Raw genomic sequence first — 18,590 nt, 5'->3', positions numbered from 1 at the left:
ATAATCAAGATTCAGTTTGTCTATTAACAAGTCGTGTACGTCATGTATGTTTTCGTTGTACGTTGGTAACCAAATAGATTTAGGCGTGACAGATCTTAAACCTTTGTTAAAATATAAATAATGATCAGATATACAAACGTTTCTAATATTGTAAAGGTACAAAGGCTCTAACGGTTTATAAATTGGAATTATAAAATATTTGAAAAACTCTCTGAAGGATTTATCGGCAGTTAGAGGTGTTTTCTCAGATCTATACGCGTCTAAATCGCTTTGATTTAAAGTAGTCGTCATGGAGAATAAAATAGCAGGAATATATTTGGATGTTGGTGATGTCTTTGAAAGTTTGTGAGGATTCTCCGTCGATATTTCGTCAAAATTAAACTTCGTCAACGTCTCTGAAATTGCAGGAAAATAAAGGTGAAATAAGCATGAATGATCAAGCGGTATACAAGGAGTAACGGCACAATCGAACCAAAGCTTCGCCCGTAAGTCAATAATATAAATAATCTTTCACCTTGACTGATTAGTTTTTGAACTCGAGGAACTTCATACGTTCTAATGATAAGCGTTCCATCTGGATTAACTCCAGGAGTCGGTACAGATCTTTCCGAAATGTGTAGAGGAGAAGAATTTACATCGAACACTTCGTCGTCAGAAAACGGATTAGTATCAGATGGATAATATTCGTCATCTACCATAAAATGCTTAAATTAAATTAAGTGTTACATAGCAAAAACGTCACAAATAAAAACAATCCAAATCAGTGAGTTTAAAAGATAAAAAATATAGTTTACATGCATTAATAGTGCAAAAAATAATTAATCAAACAATTTAGTGCTTAATTATTTTATATAAATAATCCAAAATCCCTTACCTTTCCTGGCATAACCGTCTGTTTTCGCTCGTTCCATATTCATAAAATCAGTACTGGCTACAAAACATAAAAATAAAAGAAAAATAAAACTAAAAAAGTAAGATTAATACATAAAAAAAAATAAACACCTAAACGATAAGAATCTACAAATCAAAACATCCATACGTCCTATTACATACCGAAGAACGTCAACGATGAGAAAAATTACACTCACCATCGCTGAGAACGACTTCTGGTTGGCTCGGACGCGGCGCCTGTTTAGTTTCTATTCTCAAAACTCTCGCTTCTGTGTGATGGAAGAAACAATAGTGAATTAATAATTTGTAGTCGCTTTACTTTGCGGTAAATCAATATTTCTTACCCGTGCGTGACTCGTCTTCGGCTTCAGAAGCTGACATTATTTGAGCCCCGCTCAATGCTTCAGGTGACATTATTTGAGCCCCGCTCAATTCTTCAGATTCTGAATAGCCTGTGTCATCTATGAACAAAACAAAAACATTATCTACAATAGTACAACAGAGAAAGAGTAAGAAACTAAGAACGAGATTAAATAAACACTCACGTTGACCACGCGCCTTCTTTTCTACTGTGCGTTTATACTCGTCAATTTCATCGTCGGTGACCGTGTCAAACGGATTCTTTGCATATGGAGCCTTGTAAACGGTCGCGTTGTGCTGATGACCGCGTTGAATAATTCCTTTAGAGGCTGCGCCCATGAGTACCTGTGCATTTCAATGCCAATTAATATAAATGCACTAAAATCATCAACCTGGAAACTGACACACTAACATAAAAATCTAATTACTTACCACGTGATCTCCAGTGTGCGTGGCTCCAGCATCTTGGATTTTGTTGGCCTCGTCCCACGTCACGGATTCCAATATGTGCGATTTAGGTCCAGGGCTAATTTTATCGGCTCTTCTATAATCTTTAATCTGTAAACCGCACCAAATTACATCTCCAGATGATCCTTAATTGTAATGGTCAATTTTAAAGTCGTATCTAACCTGTTGCTGAAGCTCCTTGAACTCTTTAGGATTGGTGTTCTTGGGTACGAATTGTAAAACTGCGTCAATTTTAACCGGTGCGCACGTGTGAGCAGGAGATCCGTCCGCCACCCACTAGATTGACCGAACAATATAATAACCAGTTATCATCGTGATGTTGCACTCGCAGACGCATCCGTCATCGTTATAATTGTATTACATGATGCAATAAAAAAAATATAATGTACATCCCGTATCCACATTGAAGAACAAAACACATTTTATGCATAGTGACATTGAAAAGGCACAACACTTCAAACTTCCCAATCGATCGATCAATCAACAAACACACACAGCACATTATTTAAACGTTGATAAAAAAATGACAATTATAGCTTTCGTCGAATATCGTTATCAGGAGAGTTAAGTAGCTTGGGAACATAAACAAGTATAAATGCACATTAGTCGATTTCAAGGAAGCATTTTATATAATCTCTTTCATATAGTAAAATAATTGAAAATAAATATGCTTGTGTGTATGTACGCATGCAAATCTTCTACACGCTCTCATGAGTAATGTACAAACATAAATTAACAACAAAAAAAAACATAAGTTACATACTAAACCTTGATTTTCAACTTACAAACTGACGCACACACACACACATTCGACGATAACTGGCATTATATCATTTTTAACGTTTTACAATGTTTTTAATTTAATTAGTTTATTACTTCCCCTCCATTAATGAGTTGTCATACGTAATGTAAATAAAATAATAGGACTGTGTTTGAAATGATATCACCGTTTTCTTATCATGAAATAGGAATTGTGGTAATCAAGCTTGAAACAATACTTAAAATGTGTTTGTGAAAGCATATAATTGTCAATTTTTTAACAATGAATCAAGAGATACATAAATACGATACATCGAGAAACAGTAGTGTATATACGTACTTTATATATAACTACTCTTAAAAACTAATCATTAAAATGTAATGGCACTATATAGTGTAAACTTCGTACATATTATTACCGATATAATATAATTTTATATATAAAATTAATAAAATGCAATTAATGATCAATAAAATTGTACTTTAGTATTGTTAAGGTAGGACTCGTCATTAAAACAATAGATTAATTGATTAAATTTAGACAATTGATTCGCAAAAACTATTAGCTGCAGAACAAAAATACATACAATACGAGTCGCTCGAAATAAAAATGACTAATATCAAACGACCGTCAACGAATAAAATTAATAAAGCAGGAATATCAAAATATATCTTTTTCAACATAGACACGTTGCAAATAAATTCACGTCATATATAATCTCTATAAAATAAACTCAATGTTATCATTAATCAATAAAAATATTTCAAAAAATAAATATATTCATATTGTAATATATAAATCTCCTATTTTGAAAAGTAGCAAACTTTATAGATCGTTTCGTTTATTGCACAAGTAAAGCGACGATAAAACACACTACAACAAAGCACACTATTAAAAGGCTTCATCGCCACAGAGTCAACGTAACTGGGTGTTTTTACAATACTATCCGAACGATTACAATTAAGGGAATGTTTATTTCTTACTGATAATTTGGACTGATTCGAGATATACATAAACTAATCAAATAATAAAAGTACACTCTTATGCAATTGCATTAAAATATATGTTTTCAAGCCAACGATGCGACAGTCGGACGTTAGAATTTCATTAGCAAAGTTTAATTTTAATATTGAGTATTACATAAGCAAACCTCGAAGGTATGCGTTATTTATCTTTGCTAATATAACTTCAACGTCCGCGAGTAATGTATGTTAACACTTATTCCGTAATCAATTTACTCAGCTTCGATCTTGAGATATTCTACCTTAGTTATTTTCTTGGGATCGTTGGTTCCGGTCTCCAACAGCTCGACCTTCTGATAAACGTTCGGCGAGTTCAACCATCTCGTGCGATCGCCAGATTTTCTTCCACCCTCGACTTTCTTCCACAATCTGTTAACGAGATAATTAATATTGTATTTTCAAAGAATAAGAATAAATAAATAAGCGCAAAATAATGAAAGCATACCCGTTTCTATACAACTCTTCCTCTTCGAGTAAATATCCTAGAGACGACACCGCCGGCGGTACTTCGATATCGTTGCGAGGCTTCGGAACGTCGCCCTTGATCAAGGGATGTCTATAGATATAACCCGTGCGGAAGCCGGCGTTGTCTAGCATTCGCATCAAAGCTTCGAACTCTTCGCCGCCGATTCGCCATTTGGAGCCAGCGTCCGTCGGAGGACGTCTCGCTGAATCGTAAATTTGCTTGCGCGCTTCATCACCTAGCATTATCAAAGACTCGGGCGGCAAATGGGCCAGTTTCATTTGAGCTTCGGCGGCCGCCGTCAAATAGCGGGCGTTCATCCACGCCTCTTCAGCGTTGGCGCCGCAGCAAAGAGCGCCACCGCCTCCGCCCTGCAGCAATAGAACTTTGCTGTGCGGTCCCAAACTTCGGATCAATTTCTCACGCTCCTCGGGATCCAAAACGCCCGCAACGAGATGATGATTGGCGACGTCTCCCAAGAGCGCCGATTCGCGAGTCAAGGGCAATAGACCGGATCGTAAAGCTCCGACGGCCAAAACCGAAGGAGCTCGCACTTGCAAGATACATCTGATGTCGGGTCTCGCAGCGTGTACCCAAGAATGTAGCATAAAACCTTCAAATTGATGATGAATATAAGTAAATTTTCATCATAGATAAGATAAAATAAAATAATACCTGACGCGTTGACGGGAAAGTTAGTGGTTCCATGTTCGACTATAGCGCCTTGCATATCAACTTTGACGAGGGAGGATGCGGTGACTTCGTGACATAGCAGACCGCGCGGTGCCGTCAAGAAAGCTTCTTCATCGGCGTTCAATCGTGCAGTTATTTGATTGTCGATACCTAAGAACATGGTCGCGATTAAGTCGTAAGATCAAAAGCAATAATGTCGTAATTAAGTCTTATAAATACCTTGAGTCCAGCCGTATAGATCCATCAGACGATACAAAGCGGCTAATTTACAACGGAGAATCTTTTCACCTTTAGCATATCCCATGCCTTCTACGCCTCTGATGTCGTTAATAGGTAATACACAATTGGAATTCTAAAATCCGAAAGAATCAAACGTTGAAAAATATAGGTTTTATAATACGTATTTGACGATAGAAAGACGGTAACCTTGAAAGTACCAGCGTGCACCCGAGACGCGGGCACGCCCATCATGTCAGATATCTGCTGGAGGATACCGGCACCTCCGCCTTCTCGAAGTTGAGCATCTAGAATTCTCTCCAATTCCTCCCGGAACAGCTTCGACGACATGATCATCTCCACTCTCTTCCGTCGCTCCATTTCGCGTACGTCCTGTCAAAGTCGATCGATTAGCGAAGTCGCAAAAAAGTGATGGCACATAACGATCAAATGCACTCACGGCATCGATGTCCGCCGGCCTCTGCTTGAGCCTCTCCTCCTCGGTCATCAAGCCATTGGTGATCGGCGGCTCCGGCTGAGACGCGTCTGCCATCTCGACCTGCTCTGGCAGCTTTTCGGCGTTTCGTATCTCGCGGTTCTATCTGCGAAAGAAAGCGAAAAATTCGGTTCATTCGATGAATGGATTCGGCGGGCGGGCAATGGCGCGACGCCAGGCGATAAAAACGTGTAAATTTAACCAATACATCACGACGCTAGAATTCCCCGGTCGGGCGGACGGGGGTCAGTCGGTCGGCAGACGACTCGCCCGCCATTATCATAAGAAAACAAACAGAGAACGAGAGAGAAACCGTATGCGCTCTGGCGAATAATTCCGTGACTCATCGTCCACTTTTTCGCGAGACGCCGTTGCACAATCGAATCGGTTATACAAGAAGCGGCGGCGGCGAAAACGAAAGTCTCACGACCCGGGGGCGAAGCGAGAAAAGCTAACAAAGAGTCGCATGCAACAAAGCTCGATACCGAATCGAATTCGTACGCGAAATTATAAAAAAGTACGACCGAAACTAGCCCGATAACCGCAGTTTATTGCGCTACCTCGCGTGCAACTTTTGCTCTCGATTTCGCAATAGGTTCGCAATTTTGGCGCTGCGGTAATAACAAAAAATGTTATAATGTGCAATTTAAGAACGCCGTAATTCGAAATTTGAAATAAGACGGAGTGATGAAATATTATTATTTATCATTCTAACGGAATATGATCTAGCCATTATAACGATACGCAATACGCGTACATTTTTTTCCAACGGTAAAACTTTAGCTTCAAACACTAACGAGCGTCTGTGCTCCCCGTATGACAATAATTGACCTCAGGGCCAAAATGATAATACACCACGACTCTCGCACTGTGCGCGATGCGCGCAAAGGCGGATTATGCCATATTCCAAATGTACATTACTGTAAAATCCGCTCTTCTGTGCGAGTTCCGAAAGTAAATAACAATAAAAAATACACCGATTACGCGCGTTCGTTCCGTTCGTTGCCAGCGCGAGCTTCTACATAAAAAAGTAACGACGGCAAACGCCGGCGTGCTTTTTGCAACCGCAAGAGAGCGACGATCTGTTGCGAAACGTATTTTAAAGTATGAACACAACCGCGGTGATCTTTGAGGATCGAGTAGATTGCGAAAGAACGAAGCCGAACTCAAATTATTGTAATTAAAAGATAGTATATTTTGTCGTATAACAATAAGTTGTTATCAGGACCGATTCAAAAGAAAACACGGTCGATTTATCAAATTTTATTTTGCTTTATTCGATAACACTGTAACTATTCTTAATTAAATTCGCTGGTTTTAATTTAATACATTGTTGTAACTATTAACCCATTCGATGCTACGAATGTCAGTTGAAGTCAAAATAAGATGTTCCAGCAGTCAGTTTTACGAGCGTTTTATGAGATTTAGGAAGTTATTTGAATACGTCAATGTAAAAAATAATCTCTAATAACAGATGCCAATATGATTTTAATTTAAAAATATCATGTTTTAAAAATATTTTTATAAATTACAAAAATTAGTTTTTTAATTAAAATTAAAAGAAAAATATATTTGACAATCAAACAATCACCAATGTTCAGAATTTTCGTGTCACTGTTTTTCAGATAGTTTTTGATTATTATTTTCGTGTGCAGTGTTTTGTAACAAAGTGCTAGTGTTTTTTTAATTGAATTAGCTTATATATAAATAAATTTTCAGTAATGACATTTTATTTTTTGATAAGTAAACAGATTGATATTTGAGAATAAAGAGATAATTTATTTAGGAATGCGCTTATCGCTTATTTGTTTAACTTAGAACTCCAAATATAGTGTTATGTTTATTTTAAAAACAATCACTCGAAATACGAATATCGGGCAAAAGGATAACAACGCCAGTAAAATAAATAAATAAATAGTAGCCTACCCTGTGTAGATAAGATATAGTAATTGGAGATAAACAAAGAAAAACAATAAAAAAAAATATTATAAAACATGTTACGTGCGGAAAATCAATTCGCTATTTGGCAACACAAAAAAACACGCATAATTATCTGTTAATTATTATGAATAAATATTTTTAATGCATAAAATATGATTTCAGAAAGTATGTCGTAACGTTGGCTAATTATTATATTTATCTGTAGCGTAGAAAGAGTTAAAAAAAAACGTTACCGAATTACTTCCGAACTATTGTGATGAAACCACGGATTTAATGCATGATTATGTAATACGCTTCAAAATTAAGTCATTGTGTTATATTGGGACAATTTTTCGATATTTTAAGGTATATATCTAAGATATTAAAACTAAAATAAACATAAAAAATAAATCAAACTCTGTACACGAATTGAAACTCTTTGGCTGCCAGGGACAAAAACAAGAGTTGGCCAGTCAGCGGTCATTTATTTAATATTTCCATTTTAGTAAAATTCATAGTATTTCATTAAATGACATGCATTTTTCTAGCCGAATTTTTCATTTCAAATTAATCCGTTTTCTTTACAAATATTTTATAACATATTTTAGAGATACTGTTTTTTTTTTTGATAATCTGAGAATTTCTGGTTTAAAATCAGAGACGTCACTTCAGATTTTTTTCAGGGGGGAGGAAGGCAAAAGTTGGAAGTCGGAGGTCGTTTTCTTAATATTTCTATTTTATTAAAATTCATACTATTTCATTGAATGACATGCATTATTCTGGCCAAATTCAAGGGAGGGGTAACGTTTACCCCCCCCCCTTAATTGATGTCCCTGCTGGCTACTCAACATATATCGTTTATAAATTCCAGCTACAGTGGAACCTCCACATACGAGCAAAAAGTGTATTGCGTAACTTAAAAATAAACTTGATCATTATGAATTAACATTTTAATATTCCCCGTTAAAATGGATTAATGGCATTTCAATTAATTTCAATGGGAAAAAATTGATTTAACATACACGGGTAATTTGAATTACGAGCTCCGTCACGGAACGAATTAAACTCATAAGTCAAGTACTGTACTCAACACTGTACTGAATTAAATTACTTATTTTAGCATTTTTAAAATAATAAAAAACGTAATTTGTCAAAATAGAAAATCTGTCACTTTCACTGTCCAGATTAAAATAATTAAACAATAACAACAGAAATATTGTGTTTGACGTAATTAAATGCTATTGAAATAAACAATTGAATATTCAATGTAACATGCAAATATTTTCAATTGCTATTAAAAATAAATGTCTCATAAAATAACTAGCGTGTGCATCTCGCTCGCACACTTACGAGAGAGCAAACGTACACATATTATAATTATTGGTAAGAGCGCTTGGATTTTGAAAAAAACATGATAGCAGCAAAGGGTTAAAACGAAATAGCAAAAAATAGGTGCGTGCGCGCATCCGAGCCGACAGGGGCGTCGAACGCGAGACGTGCGGAAAACGGAAAGGAGGCAGAGGGGAAAACGGCGAGGGCGCCGCCGCCCCCGGGTCGATATTCCGCCCCCGCGTTTTTCCAGGACGGACAAAGACGGCGCCACCTTTTTTCGCAGACTGCACAAAGCGCGTCACGCACGCAACAGGCGTCACTCGCTGCATTCGAAAACCACAATAGCGCAACGTTCCGCCGGAATCGGAAGCGCTTTTCGCGGGTATTATATTCGCGTTAGCGCGCACGACGGTGACCCAGTTGGCTCGAGGGGTGAACAACCTGCGAGGGATGCGAGTCCAGGGTCGACCCACCCCGATTTAGGTGCCCTAGGCCGACCTCGCCGAGGCTTTGTTCGCGTAGGTCGATCGAATTGAGGAAAACCGTGTATGACATCGAAGGCCGCGCATAAGCGGTGCTAAATTTCTTACATAGAACAACGATTATATTTCGGTCTTCCGATTGCGAGAGCAGATTTAAGTTTGCGAACGATTGCGGTCGATAAGTACATACAGCGCGAACGACGCGCAGCATTACGCATTCGCGACTATGCAGAGAAAACCGAGATAACTAAACAATGAAATCGTCTATTAGCACGATTTCTTCGTTGGTAAAAGTCGCGGCGGAAACTGGCGATAAGCAAATTAAACCGAACGGGAAAACAACGAATGAATTCATAATTTGGCGCAGATTTAAAGAGCATATTCACTAATTATGTTTAAATGTGAAGTTTAAAATGTTCAATTGTTCCAAACAAAAATAAATACGCAGAGAAAAATATTTGAAATGTTAACTATGACAATTTTTTTAATAACGTCGTTCAACGCGTTTTTAATTCTGCCCTATGATTGGTATGATCCCTGAGAGACGGTACCGGTAGGTGTAAGTACACAGGGCGATATTGTTTTTTGTTCTCGTGGTACATAAATAAAAAAATAACCGCAAGTTCGTGTACCGTCGTTTCTCACCTATTCGTCGGAAAACAAAGGCTCGCGGAAGTCGGAAGCGGCGACGCTCGGACGCATAGTGGGTCACCATGGCAACGCACCGCTCACAAATATAGCGGTGACGTCACGCGACGAGGAGGGCCCGCTCGCTGCACCGGGTCGGCGACCCTCCTCCGGCGAGCCGAAACCAAAGGTCGCGGCCCCTCGACGGAACCCGAACCCTCTCCGACCGCAACAAGTGCACCGCCTACCGATCCGAAGAGAAGATCCTCTTAGATCAGATCCAGCAGTGTAGCGGCAGCGCAGAGCCGCGCCGACGGCCGATCGATACGCGCGCACCCTGACCTGAATATGAAGGGAGTCTGCGAGTCCCGATTTCCGATTCCGCACCGAAGTGACCCAATTTCGAAGAAGAAGCTGAAGAACGTAAAAAAGCGAGATCGCCAGTTTAATAAGCGACATGCGTGCCCGCCCGTGACTATGGACAGTTGCGAATGCGCAATGCTAAATAGGTCGCGTGTTTGCACATTGCGAGTGGGGTATTCAGACTCACAAATCTAAATACAAGATTCGTAGTGAATCGCGAACCACGAGGCGCTCGAATATAACTATGAAAAGCTCGTTATAGAGCGAAAGGCGGACATTTAAAAGTGAACCAATCCTCTGTTTTCAACTTTTGATTCCAAATAAAGACAGAATAGCGCAATCCGTAAGACTAATAAACTCTTCGGTTGCGGGTTCGAGCCCCGGCACTCGAATTTTTATTCATAAAAAATGGGATATTATTAAAAAAAAACACCCCCCAGCTAGTGACATTAATTGATTATAAATTATATAACACATACTAATTTATAATTAAATATATAAAAGGGGTGTGACAAAATAATTACATTTTTGTGTAATTTAAAAATATATGCAAACCATTTATTTTTGTACATTTTTAATTTAAAAGATTATAATAACAATTTATTTTAGCTATTGTAGTTTAACCACCCGTTCTCATTTTATATTTAATTAGTATTTGAGCACGTGTATACGATAGATTTAAGAACTGCTCAAAAATTTTCTATTGGATTTATATCAGGTGAATTACCTGGCCAATGTAAAACTTTTATAATTTTTTCTTGTAAAGTAATTCTTTATTGATTTAACCGTGTGGCAGGGAGCTGTATCTTGCATAAATATAGTTATTGTACAATAAATAATGGATAGAAATATCCAGCCAAAACGTATTTATATTGATCTTGATTCATCGTTCCTTGAACAAAATAAAGGGGACCCTTGCCGCTAATAACAGACTATAACATCACTGAACTTGGATACTTTACAACTTTTTTATACATTCTTTTCCGATTTTTTTTATAACTTCTCCGAAGTGCCTATGCACATTATCGGATTGTTCGGTTAACGTGCGCATGATTGTCTCATCTGCGAAACAAATATTTGTAGCGTGAATTGAAAAAAAAAATAAAAAAATCATTTTAAAACATAATTTGAACATGTACATACTTTTTCCAAAGTGTTCGAATCATTTTTCCATTGCATTTGTTAGTCGCGTAATCGACGTTGTAAAGTTATATTAGATATTTAGATTCCTTCATAATTTAAGACAACTGTTACACCTTTATTTGTAACCCACGTACTTCGCAATGCAATAGAAACAATTTTTCTGTACGTCCGAGGGGTCGTTTTGTGTTTTTGTCCACATTTATGTCGTCGTGACGTATTATATACAGGGGTTGCTCTCCAAATGCTAACCTTTTTTTATTCTCATCACTGATTCATGAGACACGTTGAATTTTTGGGGTATTTCTCGATACGTATGACTTTCTTCACCAAGTAAGGTACAAATAGAAATTTTCACATCAGCAGAAATATTTTTTCTTTGGAACATTTTATAAAAACCACTGTTTTAAAAAAATAAAAATGATTATTAAATACTATCGAATTAATCCACAAATTACAAACAATTATGATATGGGTGATAGAAAATAAAACAATTATTTCATCCTTTGTTCAATCTATAACTATTGTATTGTATCCTCAACGTTTTAGGTATACATATGTATATTCATTATTTATTGTTGAAAATCATCAGCTACTAACAAACCTCAAATCCTTTAATGCACATTTATTTCCTTGAAAAATATCAAAGTATGTAAAATTTTGGAGTGGTCCAATTATTTTTAAGTGAATTTTTGACTACTGAGAAGGGATAATTGTTTTTTGCGCTCTCCTATTTGGCAAAATTCGATTTATATGTTCCTAATTTAATTTCTAATATTATTATGAGAGTCATAGTATGAACGCTAGATTATCGAGCGTACCCACTGCGAAGGCAACGGTACGATTTTATTGCTTTTGACATTGATTTTTTACTTCTGAGAAGGAATAATTATTTTTTGCGCTCTGCGCAAAATTCGGTTTAAATATGCTTCCTTCAATTCTCACTTATTCAAAGTCGTAAAGCTAAAAAAAATGCACGTCATCTAATAAAATAATATGAATCTTAATGAAATGGAAATATTAAAAAAAAAACCACTGACTGGACAACTTTTGCTCCCTCCTAAAAAAGCTGAAATGACGTCCCTGTTCGCACGTGTGTAATGTTGTACCACTTCAGCATAAGTAAGGCAGCGGTATAATCAGGATGTAATCATAGACAGCAAGCTTATAATTTGAAGTTTTATAGTGAAATATAATAGTTTTCCGAAGGAAAGAAAAAAAAACAAATAACGACACGCACGCAGGGGTGTAGTAGCAATACCCTGGCGGCACGAAAACGCCGCATACCACACCACCGCCCGATCGTTATAAACCAAATCCTGCCTGCACGTTTAAAGCGTCCTCGTCGCGATGCAGTCATCGTTCGGCACTAGAGCTTGATTCGTCTCAATTACGGTCGTTTATTAATATTCCGCCGACGTCCACTCTCATCCGCGCGTCGAAAGAAATAATGAAGTAATTCATTAACGACGCGCTGCATACGTCTTGAAATCACAATCGAACCGGCGCGTTTTTCTCTAACCCTTCGGAATTCCAAACGTCTCCTTTTAAAATTCGATGGAAGAGTGCCAACGACAACTTCGGCGTGCTTTATGAGAAAATACTACGGGTGTGATCGATTCCGATCTATCTAACGGGCGTTCCGGAAATAAATAACCCTCAAAACGTTTCCACGCCACCCACAGGACGAGGATCATCGACGTCTCCTCGATAAGCTCCGTTCGCGTAAAAACGTATCACATTCCTAAATTCAACCGAGTTACGCACATTCCGAGATATTTGAAACCTACGCTCGGCGATCGCGTTCCAAGTTCAATCGAAGTCCGATCGGCCGTTACGCGATTTGACATAATGCAGTGTATCAAACCGATTGTCAAGAGCAAGCGTCGAGCGATCCCGAACGCTGGCGAAAGTGGAGCGGGACGAACGTTCACTTCTAAAATTACCCAATCCTGACCTCTCTCGCAGTTCGTTATCGGCGAAAGCTATTGTAGAAGCACACACATGGAACTCGTTAAATATCACAAACCGGTGCAAACGAAGCTTAGAAACGCGGTAACAATAGCATGTTTAAAAATTAATCACACCTGATATAACGATGTTAAAAAATAACTACGCGCGCGCCTGTTGTCCGCAATCTATATGGCAGACTCCAGAAATATATAACAATACGACAATTAAGTGTCCAATTTGAAACCATAGAAACAATAGCTTGTCTCGCGTATGTATATGCATTCTTATTATACATAATATTAGTCGAATCATTTGTATCAGAGCATTGGAGCAGGAGCAGAAGCATGGAGCAGCGGAGCAACGGGTTTTTATCCGGAGCTCGAAAGATTATTGTACTCCGCTGTTCCGATATTTTAAGTTGGTCCGTTTTAGAAATCTAAAATTGATTCTTATTTAAAGTCCTCAAAAATTACTATGGATAGTAGTACTTTCCGCGAGGGTCTTGTAGAAATGATTTTCCTAAGTACAACACCACTCGCTACAAAACCAAGGATTCTAAAAAATTGCAGGCGAAATGGCTCGGCAACTTGTGTCTTGTCTTGATAGAAAATGAGGGTGCTCGGATGTTTCCGGACACTGATTTTTCTTTTTTCTTCATTTGGATTGTTGACTTTAATTCAAGTTGATTGCTACATTACTCTCGGCAGTTAAAAATTAAAATGTTCACCTTAATTTTTTTTTAATAAAATATTAAGAATATTTTATTGTTCGGATTAATGAGTGCCGCAAATATCCTGTCCGGAAAAATCACAGAACCGACATGAAGCTGTTCGCCATTTGGTAATAAGCACAACAGTCTGCTCGTAACGATCCGAATAAAAAAATTAAATTAAAGTTTTGCTACTTGAAAATGGACGGAAATAGAAATTTTCTTGCAAATAATGTGCAGTTCTATGATGAAAAATAAATTATACAAAAACATTGGACATCATTGATGCCGAAGAACGTCATGATTAGTGATCGTTTTTTTCAACTATTAGTAATTTTTTCTCGGTTTTTACCGATATATTTATTTTATCAATTGCCTGCAAAAGAACAAATAATTGCCTGTAAAATATTATTTAATTAAAAAATAATTATTGGTTGAAATTGTTTTAAATTTTACAAAATTTACATAACACAATGCTGTGCAAATTACTGATCAATGAGGACGTAAAAATGAAAATGTTTCATTTATTGTATATTCAATAGCTAATAATGTTTACAAAGAATTTTATATACATAAAGATCATATCAGTAAAAGCGTTTGTTTTGTGTGAATTTTCATATAAATTAAATAACTAAAAATAAATTAATAAAAATTACGACGCACGCCTGTTTTTGAGATAAGCGTTAAACGATAACAAAAGGTGGGCCTTTCCAACGTTTTGGTTTCTTTAACGAACGAATTCTGCGAATTCGGTCATAGTGAACAACCACAAATGTTTTTCGGAAGCATTAAAAAGGATTTTTTGTTGAGAAGGAGCGTCTCATTGTCTCGCATTTCGAAACAAAATAAATGCGTATAAAGGATTATGGATTTATTTTGCTTAAGTATACAAATTGTTTAATTTTAAAATATTTTCAAGTTTCATTCGTGATAGTATAAACAAATATTTGATCATGTATTCGATTGAGAACCATAGTCGTAATTCTTTATACGTAAAACAATCAGGTGAAAGCTGCTCTAGAAAAATTTAAAATTAATGAAAGGCAGGTTCAAGTATATGTGTTGACAATGCAGCGAACGTGACATTGCGCTGTAAACAAATTCAGCAATGAAGAAACTGAACCTATTTCAGTGGATAAAGAAACTTAAGGAAACAATTACCGAGAACTTGACTCACGTTTCTGAACAGTGGGTAAGAGAGATCATGAAATTCATCCTCTTCAGTTAGCAATCTAGGATGAATTGAAGAATGAAAATGTAACTAAATAATATAATTCCTATTAAAACTTCAATCGGAGCACGGAGCGGAGCAACTTAAAAAAGTGGTCGCTCCGACTCTCTGATTTGTATATTCCCATTTATATGTAATTTTGACACGGGTGGAAAGATACAGAGTCGACGCTTCTGAGATACGATAAATAATGCTTCGAATGGGAGGAACAACATTGGAAGAGCTCGAAATAAAAGAAATTGTAATATATTTTTATTAATTAATTTTCCGGTGTAGCCCAATGCGTTACAATGGGGCAAATCATTATATTTTATTTTATTTACATTATATTTTAGTCACTTTGCAACTTGTGACCTTTTCATTAAAAATTACTGCATTTAATAAGAGCACCTTTTTTAAATAAAAAGTCTGCTGCAGGGATCAGAACCCGTAGCCTCTGGATTACCGGCCTTACGGACTATTCCAATCTTAATACATTATTTAAAACAATATGAGAAAGAAACATACTTCGCACGATATAGATCCAAGTTGAAAAAGTCAGATATAACCGAATAAAATCTGCAACTAACTTAACAACAAAAAATCTCTTTGCGTGTTTCATATCAATGAATCTGTACTAAGCTAGAAAACGACAGAAAAACTAAGTTGATGCGTACGCATTAGTGCATCCGCTACCAAAGTGACAGCTCTCCCAAAACCACGTGTACCTTGACACACTGCCATCGCCGAGCTCACGCATTAAACTCGTTTTCTCACCGATACGTAACAATTTTGACAAGAGTGCACGCGTAATTCGCTTGAGGCGAATCAGGGTCGGCCTCCGCTGCCGCCGTTACGTGAACCGCGCATGTGTAAATAGGGCTAATTGTAGTGATTCGCAACGCACGCCGAACCCGAAATAGCCGATCGGCCAATTAGCCCATCGCGGGATGCGGCTCCAGAGGGCGCCTGGAGTCGCACTTCTGGCCGCCGGCCAATCCCGTCTCTATATTTGAATGCGGACAAAAATTTCGATAAACCGACAACCAACAGACCGGCAGGCGGTGGTCGGCGGGCTGTGCGCGCTAAGTAGGAAGCTGGGCTCAATTGGGCCGCGCGCATCTCTCCCCGATCGGGAACGGAACGAAATTGACGCGTTTGTGTGCTTTATGTTGCATTGTGTGTATTTGCATACAATGATAAGGCAAGGCAAGGCGACGGCGGCGGCGGCAGACGCACCGATATCGTATGCTAATGAAGACGGACTAAAAACCGATCAGCTGTTCTGAAACGCGATGACAGCTCGCATTATCGATTCGCGCACGTTGCGTTGCGGTGATGCTAATATCAACCGTATTATTTTCGGCCTGTATGTCGAGGAGTGAACAAATCGACTCGCACGTTTTGGCGAATATGCATGTTATCTTAGAATTTATGTCGAAAAATGGTGACGTGTTGCATAGAAATTCAATAGAAATGATGCTTTGGAGTAGGTCGAGGTTTAACTATGGTTGAATAATATTTATTTAAATTAAAATCGCCGTGACCAAAAAAACGTAGTATATAAAAAAAATATACGAACCGGACCAGCTCCTCGTAGCTGACATTGAATATACATGTATATGTGCAATTGCCAGCGTACTAATAAGTCCGTTCATAGGCGAGAGACGGTTAGTTCGAACGCGACGTTCCATAAACCAAGTCTGGAATTCTTTGAGAATAGTATGAATGTCAATGAGGATTCTGTATGAGACAACCCGAGAATTTATTCTCGGAATTTTCTGGTTCATTTTTGATGATTTAAAAAAAATTAACCCGAAAGAATCGTAAACTTTATAAAATATTTTTATATAAATCTGATTTATTGTTAACCTTTAAAATAGTGAGTTAATTTTACATATTTTTTTATAAATATTTCTGCATTGTTTAATATTGCATTTATTGTAAATTAAAGTAAAAAATAGTGATTTATTAGTTTTAATTTATTTAACTACTTTTTTGTATTAGTATGTTTTAATGATTTATTTTAACACTTTTCTCTTATCAAACTTTGACTTTTCTCTTATCAAACTAAATGCATTAATATTTTTTAAATAAATATCTGATAAAATATTTTTCATTTGTTATAATAATGAAAAAATGTATACCTATGTACATATAATTAGGGATTGTAATTCCGGCATTGGGGTAAAAGTTGACCCTCGATATTACCGGTATTACAAAATTAAATACCAGTAGTACCGATATTTTCTTTAGTTCATATTTGTTGAAAACGATATGTCCATGGCTTAGAACTACGAAAACGACGACGTCCACATAACTTGAAAGCAAAAGCGTAGAATAAAATTTATTATTGATTAACATAAATAGTTTTATCAAAGTAGAATAATATTATTTCTTTTACTCCAAGAGGGCCGAAATATCGGCCAACCTATGCGAAAAATCTCACCATCGCAAATTTTTAAAATTAAATTTAACGTGTTAGATATTTTTGTACATGCACAACGTGGCAACATAAAAGGAATGCTTTATATTAGGCAAGTCCAAGTCCGGTTTCACACGTGCCGGATGGATTCACCCGGCACCGGGCCGGCGCCGTTTACAAAGCTTTCACACGTGGCCGGTCTCTGGCCGGTTTCTTCCCAACCCGACCTATACCCCGTCAACTGGTGCCAGTAATTTAGGATTAACGGCTTCACATAAGTCCTTCCACACATTTCGCGTTATTTTTTTATTTTTGTATGTATTCTACTAAGATAATTAAAAGAGATTACATTAATATAATTAAAATTTCGAGGTATATTTCTTCCGCTATTGCCTAAACACGAGGAATATATTTAATAATTTTATTACAAGATACCACAATCACTGTCAACGGCCCGGTTCATGTTTGAGTTTTACCCCCACCACACTCAACTCGGTATCCGGCGCCGGACAGTTTAGTGAGCGTGGCCGGCGACAACCCGGCAGTCAGCGTCGGGCCGGCGCCGGGTAGATTTGTCCGGCACGTCTGAAATGATAGGTACTAGCCCATACAACACCATCCCCACTACACGGCGCCGGCCCGGTGCCGGGCAAATCCACCCGGCACGTGTGAAACCGGCCTAACGGTACCTAGCAATTCCCAGTAATTGCCGCAGCGGCCTGCCGTACCCATTTTTATAATAGGGATGGCTGGCGAAGGGAAAACAAAAACGGGTATTGCACCCACGAATTATTTCTACTATTTGTACATGTTTATCTCCATTCAGACATATTTTACCCAAATAGTGCACGGATTATGCTTCACATTGGTGTTAAATATTAGCAATAAGTCTCAATAATTATATTTAAATAAAAGATGTATTTGAAAAAATTGCGCGAAATGTATGTATTTTTTCATTGAAAAAGAATGCAATATTATTATTTTATGTTACCAGCTATATATAGGTTGTAGAAAATGATATAATTAAAATGTACTCACGGATGTTTTTTTAAAGCAAACT

The 18,590-nt window shown here is 37.4% G+C and overlaps 1 protein-coding gene across 5 annotated transcripts in view; it reads right to left on the bottom strand.

Moving 5' to 3' along the window:
* The window catches only part of hts (adducin 1-like protein hts), a 32,674-nt gene that overhangs the window by 3,920 nt on the left and 10,164 nt on the right, over positions 1 to 18,590 (bottom strand). For 2 of the 5 annotated variants that reach the window (XM_088202257.1, XM_088202256.1), the window contains exons 2-14: positions 5,334 to 5,475; positions 5,084 to 5,266; positions 4,877 to 5,009; positions 4,640 to 4,807; positions 3,947 to 4,577; positions 3,744 to 3,870; positions 1,882 to 1,995; positions 1,684 to 1,809; positions 1,437 to 1,596; positions 1,236 to 1,352; positions 1,089 to 1,160; positions 875 to 931; positions 515 to 691 (exon numbers count right to left, since the gene is read on the bottom strand). In XM_088202257.1, coding sequence (XP_088058383.1) covers positions 515 to 691; positions 875 to 931; positions 1,089 to 1,160; positions 1,236 to 1,352; positions 1,437 to 1,596; positions 1,684 to 1,809; positions 1,882 to 1,995; positions 3,744 to 3,870; positions 3,947 to 4,577; positions 4,640 to 4,807; positions 4,877 to 5,009; positions 5,084 to 5,266; positions 5,334 to 5,426 — 2,158 coding nt within the window. In that variant the 5' untranslated portion in view covers positions 5,427 to 5,475. The remainder of the gene's footprint in view (positions 1 to 514; positions 692 to 874; positions 932 to 1,088; positions 1,161 to 1,235; positions 1,353 to 1,436; positions 1,597 to 1,683; positions 1,810 to 1,881; positions 1,996 to 3,743; positions 3,871 to 3,946; positions 4,578 to 4,639; positions 4,808 to 4,876; positions 5,010 to 5,083; positions 5,267 to 5,333; positions 5,476 to 18,590) is intronic. The other 3 variants (XM_088202260.1, XM_088202258.1, XM_088202261.1) reach the window with 2 other exon arrangements.

The sequence above is a fragment of the Plectrocnemia conspersa genome, unplaced genomic scaffold (assembly GCF_051122295.1).
Source record: "Plectrocnemia conspersa isolate PC_06_02 unplaced genomic scaffold, ASM5112229v1 ptg000013l, whole genome shotgun sequence".
NCBI classification, from domain to species: domain Eukaryota; kingdom Metazoa; phylum Arthropoda; class Insecta; order Trichoptera; family Polycentropodidae; genus Plectrocnemia; species Plectrocnemia conspersa.
The sequence above is the reverse complement of the archived record's forward strand: the minus strand, read 5'-3'. Positions and strand labels throughout refer to the sequence as shown.